General features: G+C 46.1%; 1 protein-coding gene across 2 annotated transcripts in view; it reads left to right on the top strand.

Moving 5' to 3' along the window:
* FAM3D (FAM3 metabolism regulating signaling molecule D) overlaps nt 1–10,271 on the top strand; it is a 78,073-nt gene extending 67,802 nt beyond the window's left edge. Inside the window, exons 6-10 of one of the 2 annotated variants that reach the window (XM_073644643.1) lie at nt 4,742–4,800; nt 6,186–6,236; nt 7,649–7,733; nt 8,162–8,288; nt 9,848–10,271. In XM_073644643.1, the coding sequence (XP_073500744.1) occupies nt 4,742–4,800; nt 6,186–6,236; nt 7,649–7,733; nt 8,162–8,288; nt 9,848–9,937 (412 nt within the window). In that variant the 3' untranslated portion in view covers nt 9,938–10,271. Of the gene's footprint in view, nt 1–4,741; nt 4,801–6,185; nt 6,237–7,648; nt 7,734–8,161; nt 8,289–9,329; nt 9,369–9,847 lie in introns of those variants that run through there. The other variant, XM_073644644.1, reaches the window with a different exon arrangement.
* Nucleotides 10,272–14,282: the final 4,011 nt, after the last annotated feature.

Genomic DNA, 14,282 nt, shown 5'->3' with positions numbered 1-14,282 from the left:
CTAAATACAGACCTTAGGCCAAAATCCCAATATAAAAACCTCTTAGACCTCGTACACTAAATACAGACCCCAACTCTGTAAACTATTAAACTATTTTTTTCCCATTCCCTGATTGACATTGTGGGATATGATTTAGTAGTTTCATCTACATCCAATAGCTCCAGGTTATTAGAGACTCTTTCACAATGGTTTTGGGACTATGGGAACTAACCAGGTCCCTAGGACTAGGGGCGCCCTAGCAGGGGCGTACATAGGAATCATGGGGCCCCATAGCAGAAGCTCTAATTGGGCCCCCCCCCCCAAAAAAAAAAAATTTAAATGATTGTTGGGGTCACCAAAGATCAGATCTCACAACTTTCCATCCTTTACATAGTAATTTTCCTCCTGCTGACGTCCTAGATCTCTCTTTCATTGTCCCATAAAGTGTGATGCCAATAAAAGGGCCCCCCAAACACAGTATGAAACCCCATGGTGAATTCCTCCACATGCACAGTATAATGACCCTACTGTACCCCACCTCAACTCCAAGGGTAAAGTATGCTGACCCCAACACAGTATGATCGCCCAACTGTGAGCCGCTAAAGAGGATGGTACATAATAAGGGACGGCGCTATACATAATAAAAGAGGAAACTGTATAACTAAGGATGGCGCTATACATAATAAGTGAGTACACTATATACTAAGGGACTGTGCTATACATAATAAGTGAGTACACTATATACTAAGGGACTGTGCTATACATAATAAGGCTACATTCCTGCATCTGTGTGCAGTGTCGGTGTGCTGCCCTGTTTTACTGACGCATTGAGCATGTCCTATTCTAATCCTCAAAATCGGATCAGAACAGGACATTCTCTAACCCTCTTAGATCTCATTCTCAGATACGTGATTTTCATGGATGTGTGAATGGATCTATAAAACTGTACGAGTCCGTGGACCTTCCGATAAAAAGATCTGGCAGCACACGGACATTTCACACAAATGTGAGAATGCAGCCTAAGGGATTTTACAGATAACATTATCACTCCAAGTCACACAGTGCAGATACAGAATAATATTTACATCCAGGCACTTACCGCTGACATCTCATCTGGTCAGAGTCGGTTTCTGCTGCTTCTTCTCCATCTGGTCAGACCTTCATGTCGACATCTCCCAGCCACGACTCATCTTGTCACGATGATCTCCAGCCTAGAAAATAACAAGGTCACATATTGTATGCATACATGTGTCTCCCCCGCTCTGCGCCACTGAATACAGATATGTACCCCCCCCATTAATATATTAGCCACTTAGTAATCAAAATATAAAGTGATAAGCAGCACTGTGTCCCCCATTAACTATAATCTGCACCGGCCAATAATATAAATTATTCAGTCTCTGTGACTCTCCCCAATTAACTATAAGGCTATGTGCACACGGAAAACATACAAGGCTTCACAGTATGAGCAAAGTGAAACCCCCATAATGGCTCTCTCCCAGCACCCCCATCATTGCTCTCTCCCAGCACCCTCGTCATTGCTCTCTCCCAGCACCCCCGTCTTTGCTCTCTCCCACCACTCCATCATTGCTCTCTCTCAGCACCCCCATCATTACTCTCTCCCAGCACCCCCGTCATTGCTCTGTCCCAGCACCCTCATCGTTGCTCTCTTCTAGCACCCCCATCATTGCTCTCTCCCAGCACCCTCATCATTGCTCTCTCTCAGCAACCGCATCATTGCTCTGTCTCACCACCCCCATTATTGCTCTCTCCCAGCCCCCATTATTGCTCTGTCCCAGCACCCCCATCATTGCTCTGTCCCAGCACATCCATCATTGCTCTCTCCCAGCCCCCCATCATTGCTCTGTCCCAGCACCTCCATCATTGCTTCTCCCAGCACTCCCATCATTGCTCTCTCCCAGCACCCCCATCATTGCTCTCTCTCAGCACCTGCATCATTGCTCTGTCCCACCACCCCCATCATTGCTCTCTCCCAGCCCCCATCATTGCTCTGTCCCAGCACCCCCATCATTGCTCTGTCCCAGCACCTCCATCATTGCTCTCTCCCAGCCCCCCATCATTGCTCTGTCCCAGCACCTCCATCATTGCTCTCTCCCAGCACCCCCATCATTGCTCTCTCCCAGCACCCCCATCATTGCTCTCTCTTTCAGCACCCGCATCATTGCTCTGTCCCACTACCCCCATTATTGCTCTGTCCCAGCACCCCCATCATTACTCTGTCCCAGCACCCCCATCATTGCTCTCTCCCAGCCCCCATCATTGCTCTGTCCCAGCACCTCCATCATTGCTTCTCCCAGCACTCCCATCATTGCTCTCTCCCAGCACCCCCATCATTGCGCTCTCCCAGCACCCCCATCATTTCCTCTCAGCACACCCATCATTACTCTGTCCCAGCACCTCCATCATTGCTCTTTCCCAGCCCCTCACCATAGCTTTGTCCCAGCACCCCCATCATTGCTCGCTCCCAGCACCCCCATCATTGCTCTCTCCCAGCCCCATCAGCCCCATTATTGCTCTCCCCAGCCCCATCATCCCATCATTCCTCTCCCCAGCCCCATCAACTCCATTATTCCTCTCCCCAGCCCCATCATTGCTCTCTCCCAGCCCCACATAATTGCTCTCTCCCAGTCCCCCACCATTGCTTTGTCCCAGCACCCCCATCACTGCTCGCTCCCAGCACCCCCTTCATTGCTCTCTCCCAGCAACACGTCATTGCTCTCCCCTTCCCCACCATCCCCATCATTGCTCTCCCCAGCCCTATCAGCCCCATTATTGCTCTTCCCAGCCCCATCATTCCTCTCCCCAGCCCCATCAGCCCCATTATTGCTCTCCCCAGCCCCATCATCCCATCATTCCTCTCCCCAGCCCCATCAACTCCATTATTCCTCTCCCCAGCCCCATCAGCCCCATTATTGCTCACCCCAGCCCCACCATCCCATTATTGCTCTCCCCAGCCCCACCATCCCCATCATTGCTCTCCCCAGCCCCATCATTTCTCTCCCCAGCCCCATCATTGCTCTCCCTAGCCCCACCATCCCATTATTCCTCTCCCCAGCCCCATCAACCACATCATTCCTCTCCCCAGCCCCATTATTGATCTTCCCAGCCCCATTAGTCCCATTATTACTATCCCAAGCCCCATCACTCCTTTCCCCAGCCCCATTATTGCTCTCCCCAGCCCCATCAACCCCATTATTCCTCTCCCCAGCCCCATCAACCCCATTATTGCTTTCCCCAGCCCCATCAACCCCATTATTCCTCTCCCCAGCCCCATCAGCCCTCTCCCCAGCCCCAATATTTCTCTCCCCAGTCCCATCAGCCCCATTATTGCTCTTCCCAGCCCCATCATTCCTCTCCCCAGCCCCACCATCCCACCATTGCTCTCCCCCCACCTCCCCTCCCCAGCATTTCAGTAAAAAAAAAACAAAAAAAGACAACAACTTACCTCAGCTCGCTCCCCTGCAGCAGCATCCTCCTGGTTGCCGGCAGCTTTCTTCCTGACCCAGGCGCGCGCTGCATAATGACATCATCAAGCTGCGCGCACCTGGGTCAGGGAGGAAGCAGAGGACGAACCCTCCAGCTCCGCTGCTATTCTCCTCCTGACAGCTGCGGAGCTGCAGGGATCGCTCCCTGACCGCCGCGTGCAGGGAGCAGCTGCACCTTGCGGGCCCCTTGGTGCAGCTGCATGATGGGGACCCGGCGCAGATGCACCGGCGGCGGTATGTCCACCCCTGGACTGCTATGGGCCCCCCCCGGCTCACGGGCCCCATAGCAGTCGCGTGGTCTGCCGCCATTGGCGGTACGCCACTGCGCCCTAGTCTATCCCTGTCCCACGGATTACTCCTGAAGGTGGAGAAGCCGGGTTCTCATTCTTTGCTATGCTCCTATATCAATCCTGATCTGTCCCCCCCCCCCTTCCCCCACCCAGGATAATGGGAAGCTGACGTGTATAGGAACACACTAATCAGACATGCAAGGGAAGATGGACAGGGATAAATGAAAATACCAACCATGCAAAATACACTCACCAAACAGAGAGGGACACAGGGGAGTTAAGGGAAGGAGAAACCAAATAGGAGAGGATGAGGATGTGCACACAGACAAAATTCGAAGCAACAATTTCCTGAACAAATCCGCAAAACTCCGACCACGAACTACACCTCCAACTCCAGAACCAGGCAGTAAGAACTAACACTGGCAATCCCTAAGTGCCAGAGGCGAGAATACATAGCAGAGGGGAGTGGCCAACACTGGACAGCTGAGACAATCCAAGTAGGAAAGCTACAGGAACTTCAATTGAACAGATTAACCCTTGCACTGCTAGGAAGGAAAAAACCTGCACTGTTTAATAAGATTGTGAAGTACTTCTAACCAGTGCAGGTGTTCATGAAACCAGACACCGCTTTCTTGTGGCCCCTCTCTGTCGCTGTATCCAGTAACATACTCCCTTTAGTTATTAGATTCATTGCTGTGAAGTGATTCATGCATGCATGTCGTCGCATTGGGCCTCTAATAAGAAAAGGCGCAGAGAATGCCGGCAGTATGAGGCAGTTTGAAGGACTCCCATCTGGTGGCCACAAAATACTGAGATGTGGCCACTGGATCGGGGGCCTGCAAATTTATTTGTTCACCTTTTAATTTTGGGTAAATATAATCTGTGTAATATATAATATACAGCAGATACATTATGTTCTCTAACCTTTAACTTTTCCTTCTTTTTTTTTTTTGCTTACAATTTCAGGCTTATGAGTAACGTGAAAAACAACGTTGGAGCAGGATTGAATATAGCACTAGTAAATGGTAAAGATTGGAAATTGTAGAATGTTCCATTTAATTTGTTTGCAGTCTATATACAGTATATGAATATTGCTTACATGAAATAGGGTTATCCTATCGAGCCACCACATTGACTGGCACAATGTTGTAAACTGTGAAAAGTCTCCCATGCAGCCCGGCCTTAGATATATTTGTCACGTTCAATTGGACTTCTGTACATAATGTTCCTTGACTTTTCTTTAGCAAACCAAGAAGGCCTGGGTGGTCCTTGAGGTGACTCTTTCCATTCCATCTTTGTGGGAGTTATGGAAACAGCTGATTAAGTGACTCTGATACCCTAATAAGTGAGCATTTTCCTTCCTGTGTATATGTCATAAATGTCTGACATGGGATTACCCAAGGGAGTAACAAAAATGGGTGCAAGGGTTGCAATCGCACCCGGGCACTGGAGAGTAGGTGGGAACCCGAAAGGTCCTTTTGCCTTATATGAAAAAACTATTACTATTAAAGACCTGTGATATTTGAGGGCCCTGTTGGAGATGTTGGATTGGGGCCCACAATCTTCAAGTTTCACCAGTGGAACCACCCAAACTTGCCAACCCAAGTGACAGACTTCGGAGAAGTGCTTCGTCACAGCCTGTTTTTACAGGCTACACCTCTCCATGCCCCTTTCAAACCACTATTTCCTACCATTCACCCTCTTTTTTCCTAGAAGTTCTTTTAGATAGTTGAAAACTGACAAAAACCCTTTTACAAACTTTAAGGAATTCATAGAATCCTGGAATGTTAGAGTTAGAAAGGACCTCCAGGGTCATCGTGTCCAACCCCCTGCTCAATGCAGGATTCACTAAACCATCTCAGACAGATGTCTGTCCAGCCTCTGTTTGAAGACTTCCATTGAAGGAGAACTCACCACCTCTCGTGGCCGCCTGTTCCACTCATTGATCCTCCTCACTGTCAAAAAGTATTTTCTAATATCTAATCTGTATCTTCTCCCTTTCCGTTTCATCCCATTGCTTCTTGTGTTTCCATGTACAAATGAGAATAAGGATGATCCCTCTACAGTGTGACTTCCCTTCAGATATTTGTAGACAGCTATTAATTCTCCTCTTAGCCTTCTTTTTTGCAAGCTAAACATTCCCAGATCCTTTAACTGTTCCTCGTAGGACATAGTTTGCAGTCTGCTCACCATCCTTGTAGCTATTCTCTGAACTTGCTCCATTTTATAATTTATGATCTTATCATTTTATGATCAGATATCCTTCAAATCACTGACATCAAAATAGTGGAAATTAAAAAAAATAAATAAAAAAAATTACATTTCTACAGTACTTTTACATAAAGCATGTTGTAATACAATTTTTCTTCTATGACATGTAATTTACTTTATTTTTCTCATTTACTTGTAGCCTCCACAATAGAGCTCATAAAGACGGGTCATTTTAATATGTATTCCGGAGGTAAGTTACGTTCCATTCCTTGTCTTCTTTATACCTGTCTAAAGAACCATATTAGTATAATCTAGTTGTAAATTGTGATAGTAGAAGTATGTATGATAACAAGAACTAAAAGCACTAAATGCTGCAGTTTATATTTGGGATCATCTTGTTACTTTTTCTGATATAAGCCAGAAGGACGCACCAAGAAAAAATACTTTATGTACGGGCCAAACAGAGTATAAAATATATTCTATTTGAACAATTCATAAAACCGAGCAATAAAATGACATACAGACAAATGGACAGGAAAAAACACAGATGAGAGAGAATGGTGAAAAAAATAGTGAAAAACACCTGGACAGAAGGTATACAAAAATTATTTATAGTATATATGCATTATGTAATCTAAAGAGCAAGTTGTCTTGCTGCATGAAACCACATAGATAAAGCTGTTACATATTCTGTACCTTAGGAGTAAAAATTTCCAGGCATCCACCACACCCGACGTGCGTTTCGCAATGAAATGCTTCATCCAGGTATACTTTTATAAGGCTCCTCTCTCACCATGTGTTTTGTACACCTGCTTGTATCCCCGAAGGATATAATATGAGTGGTATACCTTTTCTCTTTACCATACTTCCCACTTGTGCCCTTTGGGAATTAACTTTCTTTGTATATATTATATGCACATGGCCTTGTATATTGGTCTATGACCTGCTGCTAAATGATTACTATTGATATAAAAAGCAGACATTTGATATTGCTCTTATCTACCGTTTTTTGCCCTTAATGATTCCAGGGATATAACTTGCTGTTTATATTACATGATACATATGTACTACAGTGTATATATAATTTTTGTATACCTTCTGTCCTGGTGTTTGTCACCATTTTTTCACCATTCTTCCTCATCTGTGGTTTTTCCCGTCTATATGTCTGTATGTCATTTTATGGCTCGGTTTTATGAATTGTTCAAACAAAATATATTTTTATGCTCTGCTTGGTCTGTACATAGAGTATTTTTTCTTGGTGCTTCTGTATGATGTATACTTTATGGCCTAATTTATAGAATCCAACCTGATATAAGCCAGAAGTCACGAAATTTATTGTGCCGGTGGCACCCATCAAGCATTTGTGAGCAGGAGATGCCTAGTTGACCACACTTATCATTGAGACATCTTACGCTCTGTCCACCTTCAGTGATATTTATAAATCTGCTATGTGGACCAACCTCAGGACCATTGTTGGTTAGTTGAGCACTTCACTGTGCTGTTTGCGGTGTCATTCACTGCCCCCTTACTTGTACGCGTTAGCAACAGGTCTTGGAGGTCCGATCCCTTCTGATGAAAGGGGAAAAAATTGTTAAACTTTACTTACTGCTTTTCTTAGTAAATGTAGCTCATTATTATATCTCTTTGGTTATTTTTCCCAAGATGTAAATAATCTTCACGAATTCTTGAAACCAGTGAAAGATGGCACGTTAATACTTATGGCGTCATTCGATGATCCGGCCACAAAGTAAGTAATATAAGACCAAAAATATGGCAAATGTTAATCCATTGTGTTTCCGAATCAGTTTGGCAAGATTAGTCTCCTCTACTAGAGTATACCCATCACCCACCCCCTACTATGATTATTTTGTGACTTAAAGGGGTTGTGCAGGAGTTTAACGTTGGTGGCCTATCCTTGGGATAGGTCAACAATTTTTGATCGATGGGGGTGCGACACTCCGCACACCCGTCGTTCAGCCATTTCCAGTGTGTCCCCGCACAGCTCCATTGACTGTATAGTGGCCATAGCTGGTTACTGCACATCCGCCCCTCATATCATGGCACATAATCTCTTATCTGCAAGCTCCACTTAAAAATACACACGACAGTAGATCTACGTTGACATTTCTAATGATTATCTGTAATCCTAAAGTTTTATTAATGTTCCCACTTTAGGCTAGATGACAAAGCCAGAGACTTGCTAACCAGTTATGGAAGCAGTTATGCAAAAAAACTGGGATTCCGAGACTCCTGGACTTTTGTCGGAGGAAAAGGATTAAAGAACAAGAGCCCCTTTGAACAGGTACGGTGAATGTCTTCTTCAGGTCAGATGTGGCTGATGTCAATACCGTTTCATACAAATGGAAACCACACAGGACCCCTCATCTAAGAGCTAGCGTCAAAGTGCTGATAATAATGGGCTGTTGCTCGGATGGACGTTGTAATGTGGACAGTGTGGCCACCATGTTATAGCACATTTACCTTGCAGAAGAGTTCCATTGTAGTTTGTCTGTGTCTATAACTTTATACTGTGTACTAACTTATTTAGTTCTTCATGACATCATGTATAAAATATGAAGGGATTGATACATACGACTAGCAGAATGAAGCCCTCCCACTCCAAATGGTAACCAAAACTATTCACCAACTCCTCCATCTTTATCTGTTCATCATTCAGTGGAGGTATTAGATGTACCATTAGTATCTTCAGCTATTCGACCCCCTTCCCATTACAGTCTCTCCCGTCTATCTACACTATAGCTAGGATCCCAACAATGGCCTCTGAAAAGACAGGTTAGATGGAGCGTGGCCATGCATGTGCGACTCCTCTCTATTCATTGTCTGAGTACAGTGCACAACTATCATGGGCTATCCCATAGACTAGACTCATTCTCATGATTGATGGGGACGGGCTCAATGATTGGACCTCCCAGTGATCAAATAGTTGTTATGTATCCTGTCATAGTTGATGACTTGCATATGTTGGATGTGTTGTGTTTAATGGTGCATTTAAGTGGACTGATAGTCAGTCAGCGAATAAGTCGGTTAATAAGAAGACTTGTTCCCAACTATTGGTCCATGTAGAGAAGATCATGGTAGGCGCTTTGCGGTAAATATGATTGGGTGCTCAATGATAGACCAAAGTCAATACATGTAGAAAAATACCACGGCGCTTCCACATTAAGAATCAACAATGCATTTATTTTGTGTTCAGCAGCAGGTCTGCGCTAGAAAAAGGGCCAACATTTTAGTCACATGACCTTGTTCATGGCCTAAAAAAATGTGTATATATACAGTAACCATATACATGAATAAATCAGAAATATGCAAATTGTCTCTACAGAGAGGAAGAGGACTAGAACTCTAGTGCCACCTATTGGAAGCAGCGATCCTAAAAGTCAATATCGACCCTTTAACAAGCCTTATCACATGACTTACGATAAGTAAAAGGATAGACCTGATGTGTATCTATGAAATAAATGCATTATTGTTTCTGAATGTGGAAGTGCCGTGGTATTTTTCTACATCTTTTGGTCCACGTAGACATGCCCCCAAACACGTGACGGAACGCTGATTAGTCTCAGGATCGCACTTTTTCATTATCGGCAGCACATCTGTTTACATGGGTCGATGTGCTACCGATAATGATGATCTTTATTCCGCGTGAAAAGGTGAGATCCATGGATAAAAATAATTTTTCCAGCTCGTTGTGTGACCGCCATATGAATTTGTATATGGTCGATCTGTGCTTGATAGGTTGCATTGCCGGCCAATATCAGCCCCTCTAAATGCAAAATAAGACTTGTGCTGCTAAAGATCTAATACTGAAGAGTAATTGTCACTTTTTAAATTCCTTTTTAGCACCTCAAGAATGAGAAGGAAACCAATAAGTATGACGGCTGGCCTGAAGTTCTGGAAATTAGTGGATGTATTCCTAAAAAAATGGACTAAGGGCATCTTTAAATAGTCTTCTACGAGTGAATTGTTAGAACTGGACTCCTTTAGGACGTGTCAGCGATTTGTTTACATGCAGATGTATATATTTTATTATTTAATAAAGGAAGGAGATCAATGGGGAACGTTGACTTTTTACAAATGTTTTCGGCAAAAAAAAATGATATCCAGACTACGGTAGACATTGGGATTCCTCTCGATGATGTGGTAATGTATAAATGTGTGAACCGCGATGTCTTTACCGGGCAGTGGAGACGTGCCACCAATATTTGTACAATAAAAGACTAATTGGCCTACAGATCCATAATAAACAACTTTATGGCCACTCAAATCTTGGTTCCTTCAGTGAATTTCAAAAATAAGAAGCTCCATGGAGTTATATACAGTATTGGCACAGTGACCAAAAAAATGGCTTCCATTAAAAATGACTAACAATCCAGGTCAGATTTTTTGAAGGCAACAGATTTTTTTAAAAAAGACCTTTTAGAAATTTGCGCTATTGCCTGTTTATACGGCTGCTTTACAAAAAAAAAATCCCTGGTGGTGGCTGAAGGGTAGCCATACTTTTTTGTCACATAGATTTAGTTATTCTTCTCAATAATAAAAGAAGAAAAATCTTGTTTTCTGCAAATGAAACCTCAGTCTACACGAAGTGTTAAGTTTGTGACTGGTGGCAATCCAACCACTGGGACCATCATCAAGCCTCTAAAATACCCAACTGGAAAGCAATGGAGGAGCACTATGCTAAACCATCTCCTTAGACAATGAATGGAAAAGTGGCACACGTGCAGCCACTGCTCCATTTCGATAGGGCATTTTACAGCCCTATTCCTGGGATCGATGGGGGTTTCTACAATACCTGATGTGGCTGGTGAGCTTAATGTAAAATTAATTTTGAAATCCATGCACACCTAGCTAGGTTGACGACTTCCCAGTGTTCGTCCTCCCTGTTGAAGTCTCACACTGCTTAGTACAAACTGCAGTTGTCAGTTAGACACAGTGGCATAGACTGAATATACTTGGACTCATGAGCTCTCACTCTGTAGCTGAAAATTCTCATTTTGATATCAATTCTATACAGCTATTCTGACATGAACTTTCAAAGAAAGTAAACCAGTCTCATCAGGTCTAAGATCTACTTAATAATGTATGCAGTTGTAAGGGCGAAGATCAGTTGTTATCGGTGCCGCTGGCCGGAAGTACTCACTTGCCGAGCTACTCTGTTGACTTGTAGTGGCTGGGACTTGGTACTGCACATCTGCCTCCTATTCAAATCAATAGGAGGCGGATGTGCAGTACCCTGGGGCAGCCACTATGTAGCGTCGGCGTCTCTGTCTCCTGCCGGGCAGAGACACCGATCCCCTCACCACCGCGGTTCTGGTCCGGCATCCTCCGCGCGCAGTTCCCCGGGCACTGTACCTAGGGCGCGCGCACGTGCGCTCCTACCCTCTTGAAGGGGCCACGCGCGCCGTCCTAAAGAGTCCCCGGCCAATGGCTGGAGGACTGCTGTCATATAAGGCACCTCCTCCAAAATTGAGGTGCCTGTGCAAGATTGTTGTTTGTGTGCTAACACTCTCCTCAGTCCTCAGGTTCCAGTGCCCGCCTGCCTGTCTATCAGCCGTGCCTGCCTGCTTGTCTACCCGCATTACCTGCCTGTCTACCAGCCGTGCTCATCTGCTGTACCTGTCGGCCTCAGCCATCTGTCCCGTGGGAGTCGCCTGCTCTCACACAAGGTCGGTTCCAGAGTGGCACCTGGTCCACCTTCCCGGTCCCTCCTTGCTTCACGTGTGGCCAGGGTCGGTCCTGGTAGGCACTAAGTTATGCCCCTCTGGTCCCTCCTTGTATCACAGCATAGAGGTTCCACCACCCAGATCCGTAACAGTTTGCACAGGCCATGGAATCCGGTGGCTCCCAGGCTCCTTTACTCTCAGACCTGTACCAAGAGGTCTCTCGCCAGAGATCCCAACAGGATGGATACTATCCTGTCCTATCTGCGGACAGTCAACTCCCACCTGGACGCGCTGTTCAACCCGACTGTGTCCTCCTCTAACCAAGCGGCACCCACTTCGGCGGCACCTCAACCCAGTGATGCTGTGGCATCCGGCTTAGGACCCCGGCTTTCTGCGCCTCCACGTTTTGATGGTGACCCTGGGCTGTGGGGTACTCGGTAGCCGGGCCGGTCGGTGCTGGGGGTGTCACAGTGGCGGTGACCCAGGGCGGTCAATAAAAGGGGAATTATTGAAAGGGGATTATAGTTTTTATATAAATTTTTATATAAATGTTCGTGAAGCCACCTGTGGTATGTGGCTATATGGGGCCGCCGCTGCGGTGCAGATCCTCTGGAGCTGATGGTGACGCAGCAGAGTTGGTTCAGCTCTCCACAGGCAGAGCTTAGCTCCAGGGCAGGAAGTGGTGATGTTATAGATGTTGCTGTGCAGTGTAGTGCAGGGGATGGTGCAGATAATGACCAGTCCACAGCTTAATGGCGGTTTCCTCTTATCTTTACTTGCGGTAGTTAGGCAGACCGGGGGCACGGGTACTAGCTGGTAGTAGTCTGATGGGGCCAGGAGACCTGCAGTCTCCTGCCCTCCGGATTCTGCTGCTGGGCCTTCAGTGCCCCACAACCTCGGACTCTGGTGTCCGGTTCTTCTATGCTCCTCTCTGGGGTGAGCTGCCATGCAGCTCCACTCCCAGGTCTTTCCTCGTCGCTGTCCTGTATTCAACTCCTCTCACTAACTCTAACTAACCCCACCTCCAGATTCCAGTTGCTAAGGGGAGGAGCTCCCCTTGCTGGTCTGGAGCCAGGAAAGTGTTGCATGCTAGTATACCTGACTAGGGGACCCCTGCTTGCTTCCAGGCATGGCATCACCTCTTGCGAGGGAGGCAATGCCACTGTGGCAACCAGACCCCTGGGGTGCCACATTCCCCCCTAGTTAAATTCAGTAATCCCGGACTGAGGATACCTATTTGAATTAACAATCAACAATAATAATAATAATTCACATTACAAATAGTTTACAAAGTCAAAATTGACAAAAAACCCAAGCAAAAATTTATAGCAGTCACTGCGGCACTTAGTCTTTACGCCACAATCCGGGGACTGTCTTTTTCCGGATAATTGAAATTTGGCTGGTGGGAACCGCATCAACCCACTTTGTGTATCGTCCCTGGGCGTGGCTTCAGGGCACTCTGTCGTTGGGCCTGGTCTTCGGTCACACCTGCGGTTTATTTTCAAGGCCACTTATTAACTATTTTCAATATTGTCCTGACCACACCTAGTCCTGTGGTCCGATTGTCCATAAATTTAACAACTATAAGTTATTTAACGGTTACAACTATATATAACATGCACTTTAGTTCCTCCAGCGGGCAGGGAGCTGACCTTTAGTACTTCGGGTCGATCTACGTAGTACATTTGTTGTCACTGAGCTACCCTGGTCCCTAGTGTCTACCCCTTGTGTGATGGGTTCAGTGTGAACTACACTACAGGTAGTGTGATGTAACACCGGTAAACTGGGTAATCTCCTACAAATTCTTTTGCTCCCCCTGGGTACGACAGGTTCACTGCTAGCAGAGGGTAGATTCTCCTGATCTGCTGCTGATGAAGCATCTGTCTCTGGTGCCGATTGGTCTCTCTGCTGTTCTGGAGCCTCTGCAGCTTCCGGTGAGGCCGCTTGGAGGAAGGTCAGGATCGGTACCACAATTGCTCTGTTCACCTGCGTCCAAGACCGGGGAAATGCTCCAAGGACTGTCTGGACCGTTTCCTCCACTTTTTCTATGGGCTGAGGGCTGTCTTGTTCATCTTCTTTGTGTTTCAACTGTTCAGGGCATATCTTCAGGTGGTCTCTTGAGACTGCCGCTGAAGTTTCCCCTCCATCTTTACTGATGAGGCACACTTTGGTGTTATCGTAATTCGAGGGTAGGACAGTGTATGGCTCAACCTCCCGCTGGTCATCTAATTTATGGACTCGTCTCTTCCTCTTGAGTACCTGTTCTCCATGTGATAAGGGAACTGCAGCTGCATGCTGATTGTAAGTTTTCTCCTGCTTCTGTATCGCCTGGGACAAACTTCTCTCCACACATTCTTGCACCTTGCGGTATTGTTGCTGCCGCTCTGTATCCCAATCTGCATCTGGTGATGTCGTCTCTGGTGCTAAAACTCCCATGTCTAAGTCAATGGGTAGCTTGCCAGGGCTTACCCTCATCAGGTAGGCGGGTGTACAGTTGGTGGAGTTAACCGGGAAGTGGTTATATAGGTCCATCAAATCTGGTAACTTCTCTGGCCACAGGCTACGTTCTTCAAGGGGCAACGTCTTCAACAGGTCGATTACCACCTGGTTCA

The sequence above is a fragment of the Phyllobates terribilis genome, unplaced genomic scaffold, assembly GCF_046119375.1.
Source record: "Phyllobates terribilis strain yellow unplaced genomic scaffold, ASM4611937v1 Scaffold_8__6_contigs__length_399053987, whole genome shotgun sequence".
In the NCBI taxonomy this organism is placed as follows: Eukaryota; Metazoa; Chordata; class Amphibia; order Anura; family Dendrobatidae; genus Phyllobates; species Phyllobates terribilis.
This window is presented reverse-complemented; position numbering and strand designations above follow the sequence as displayed.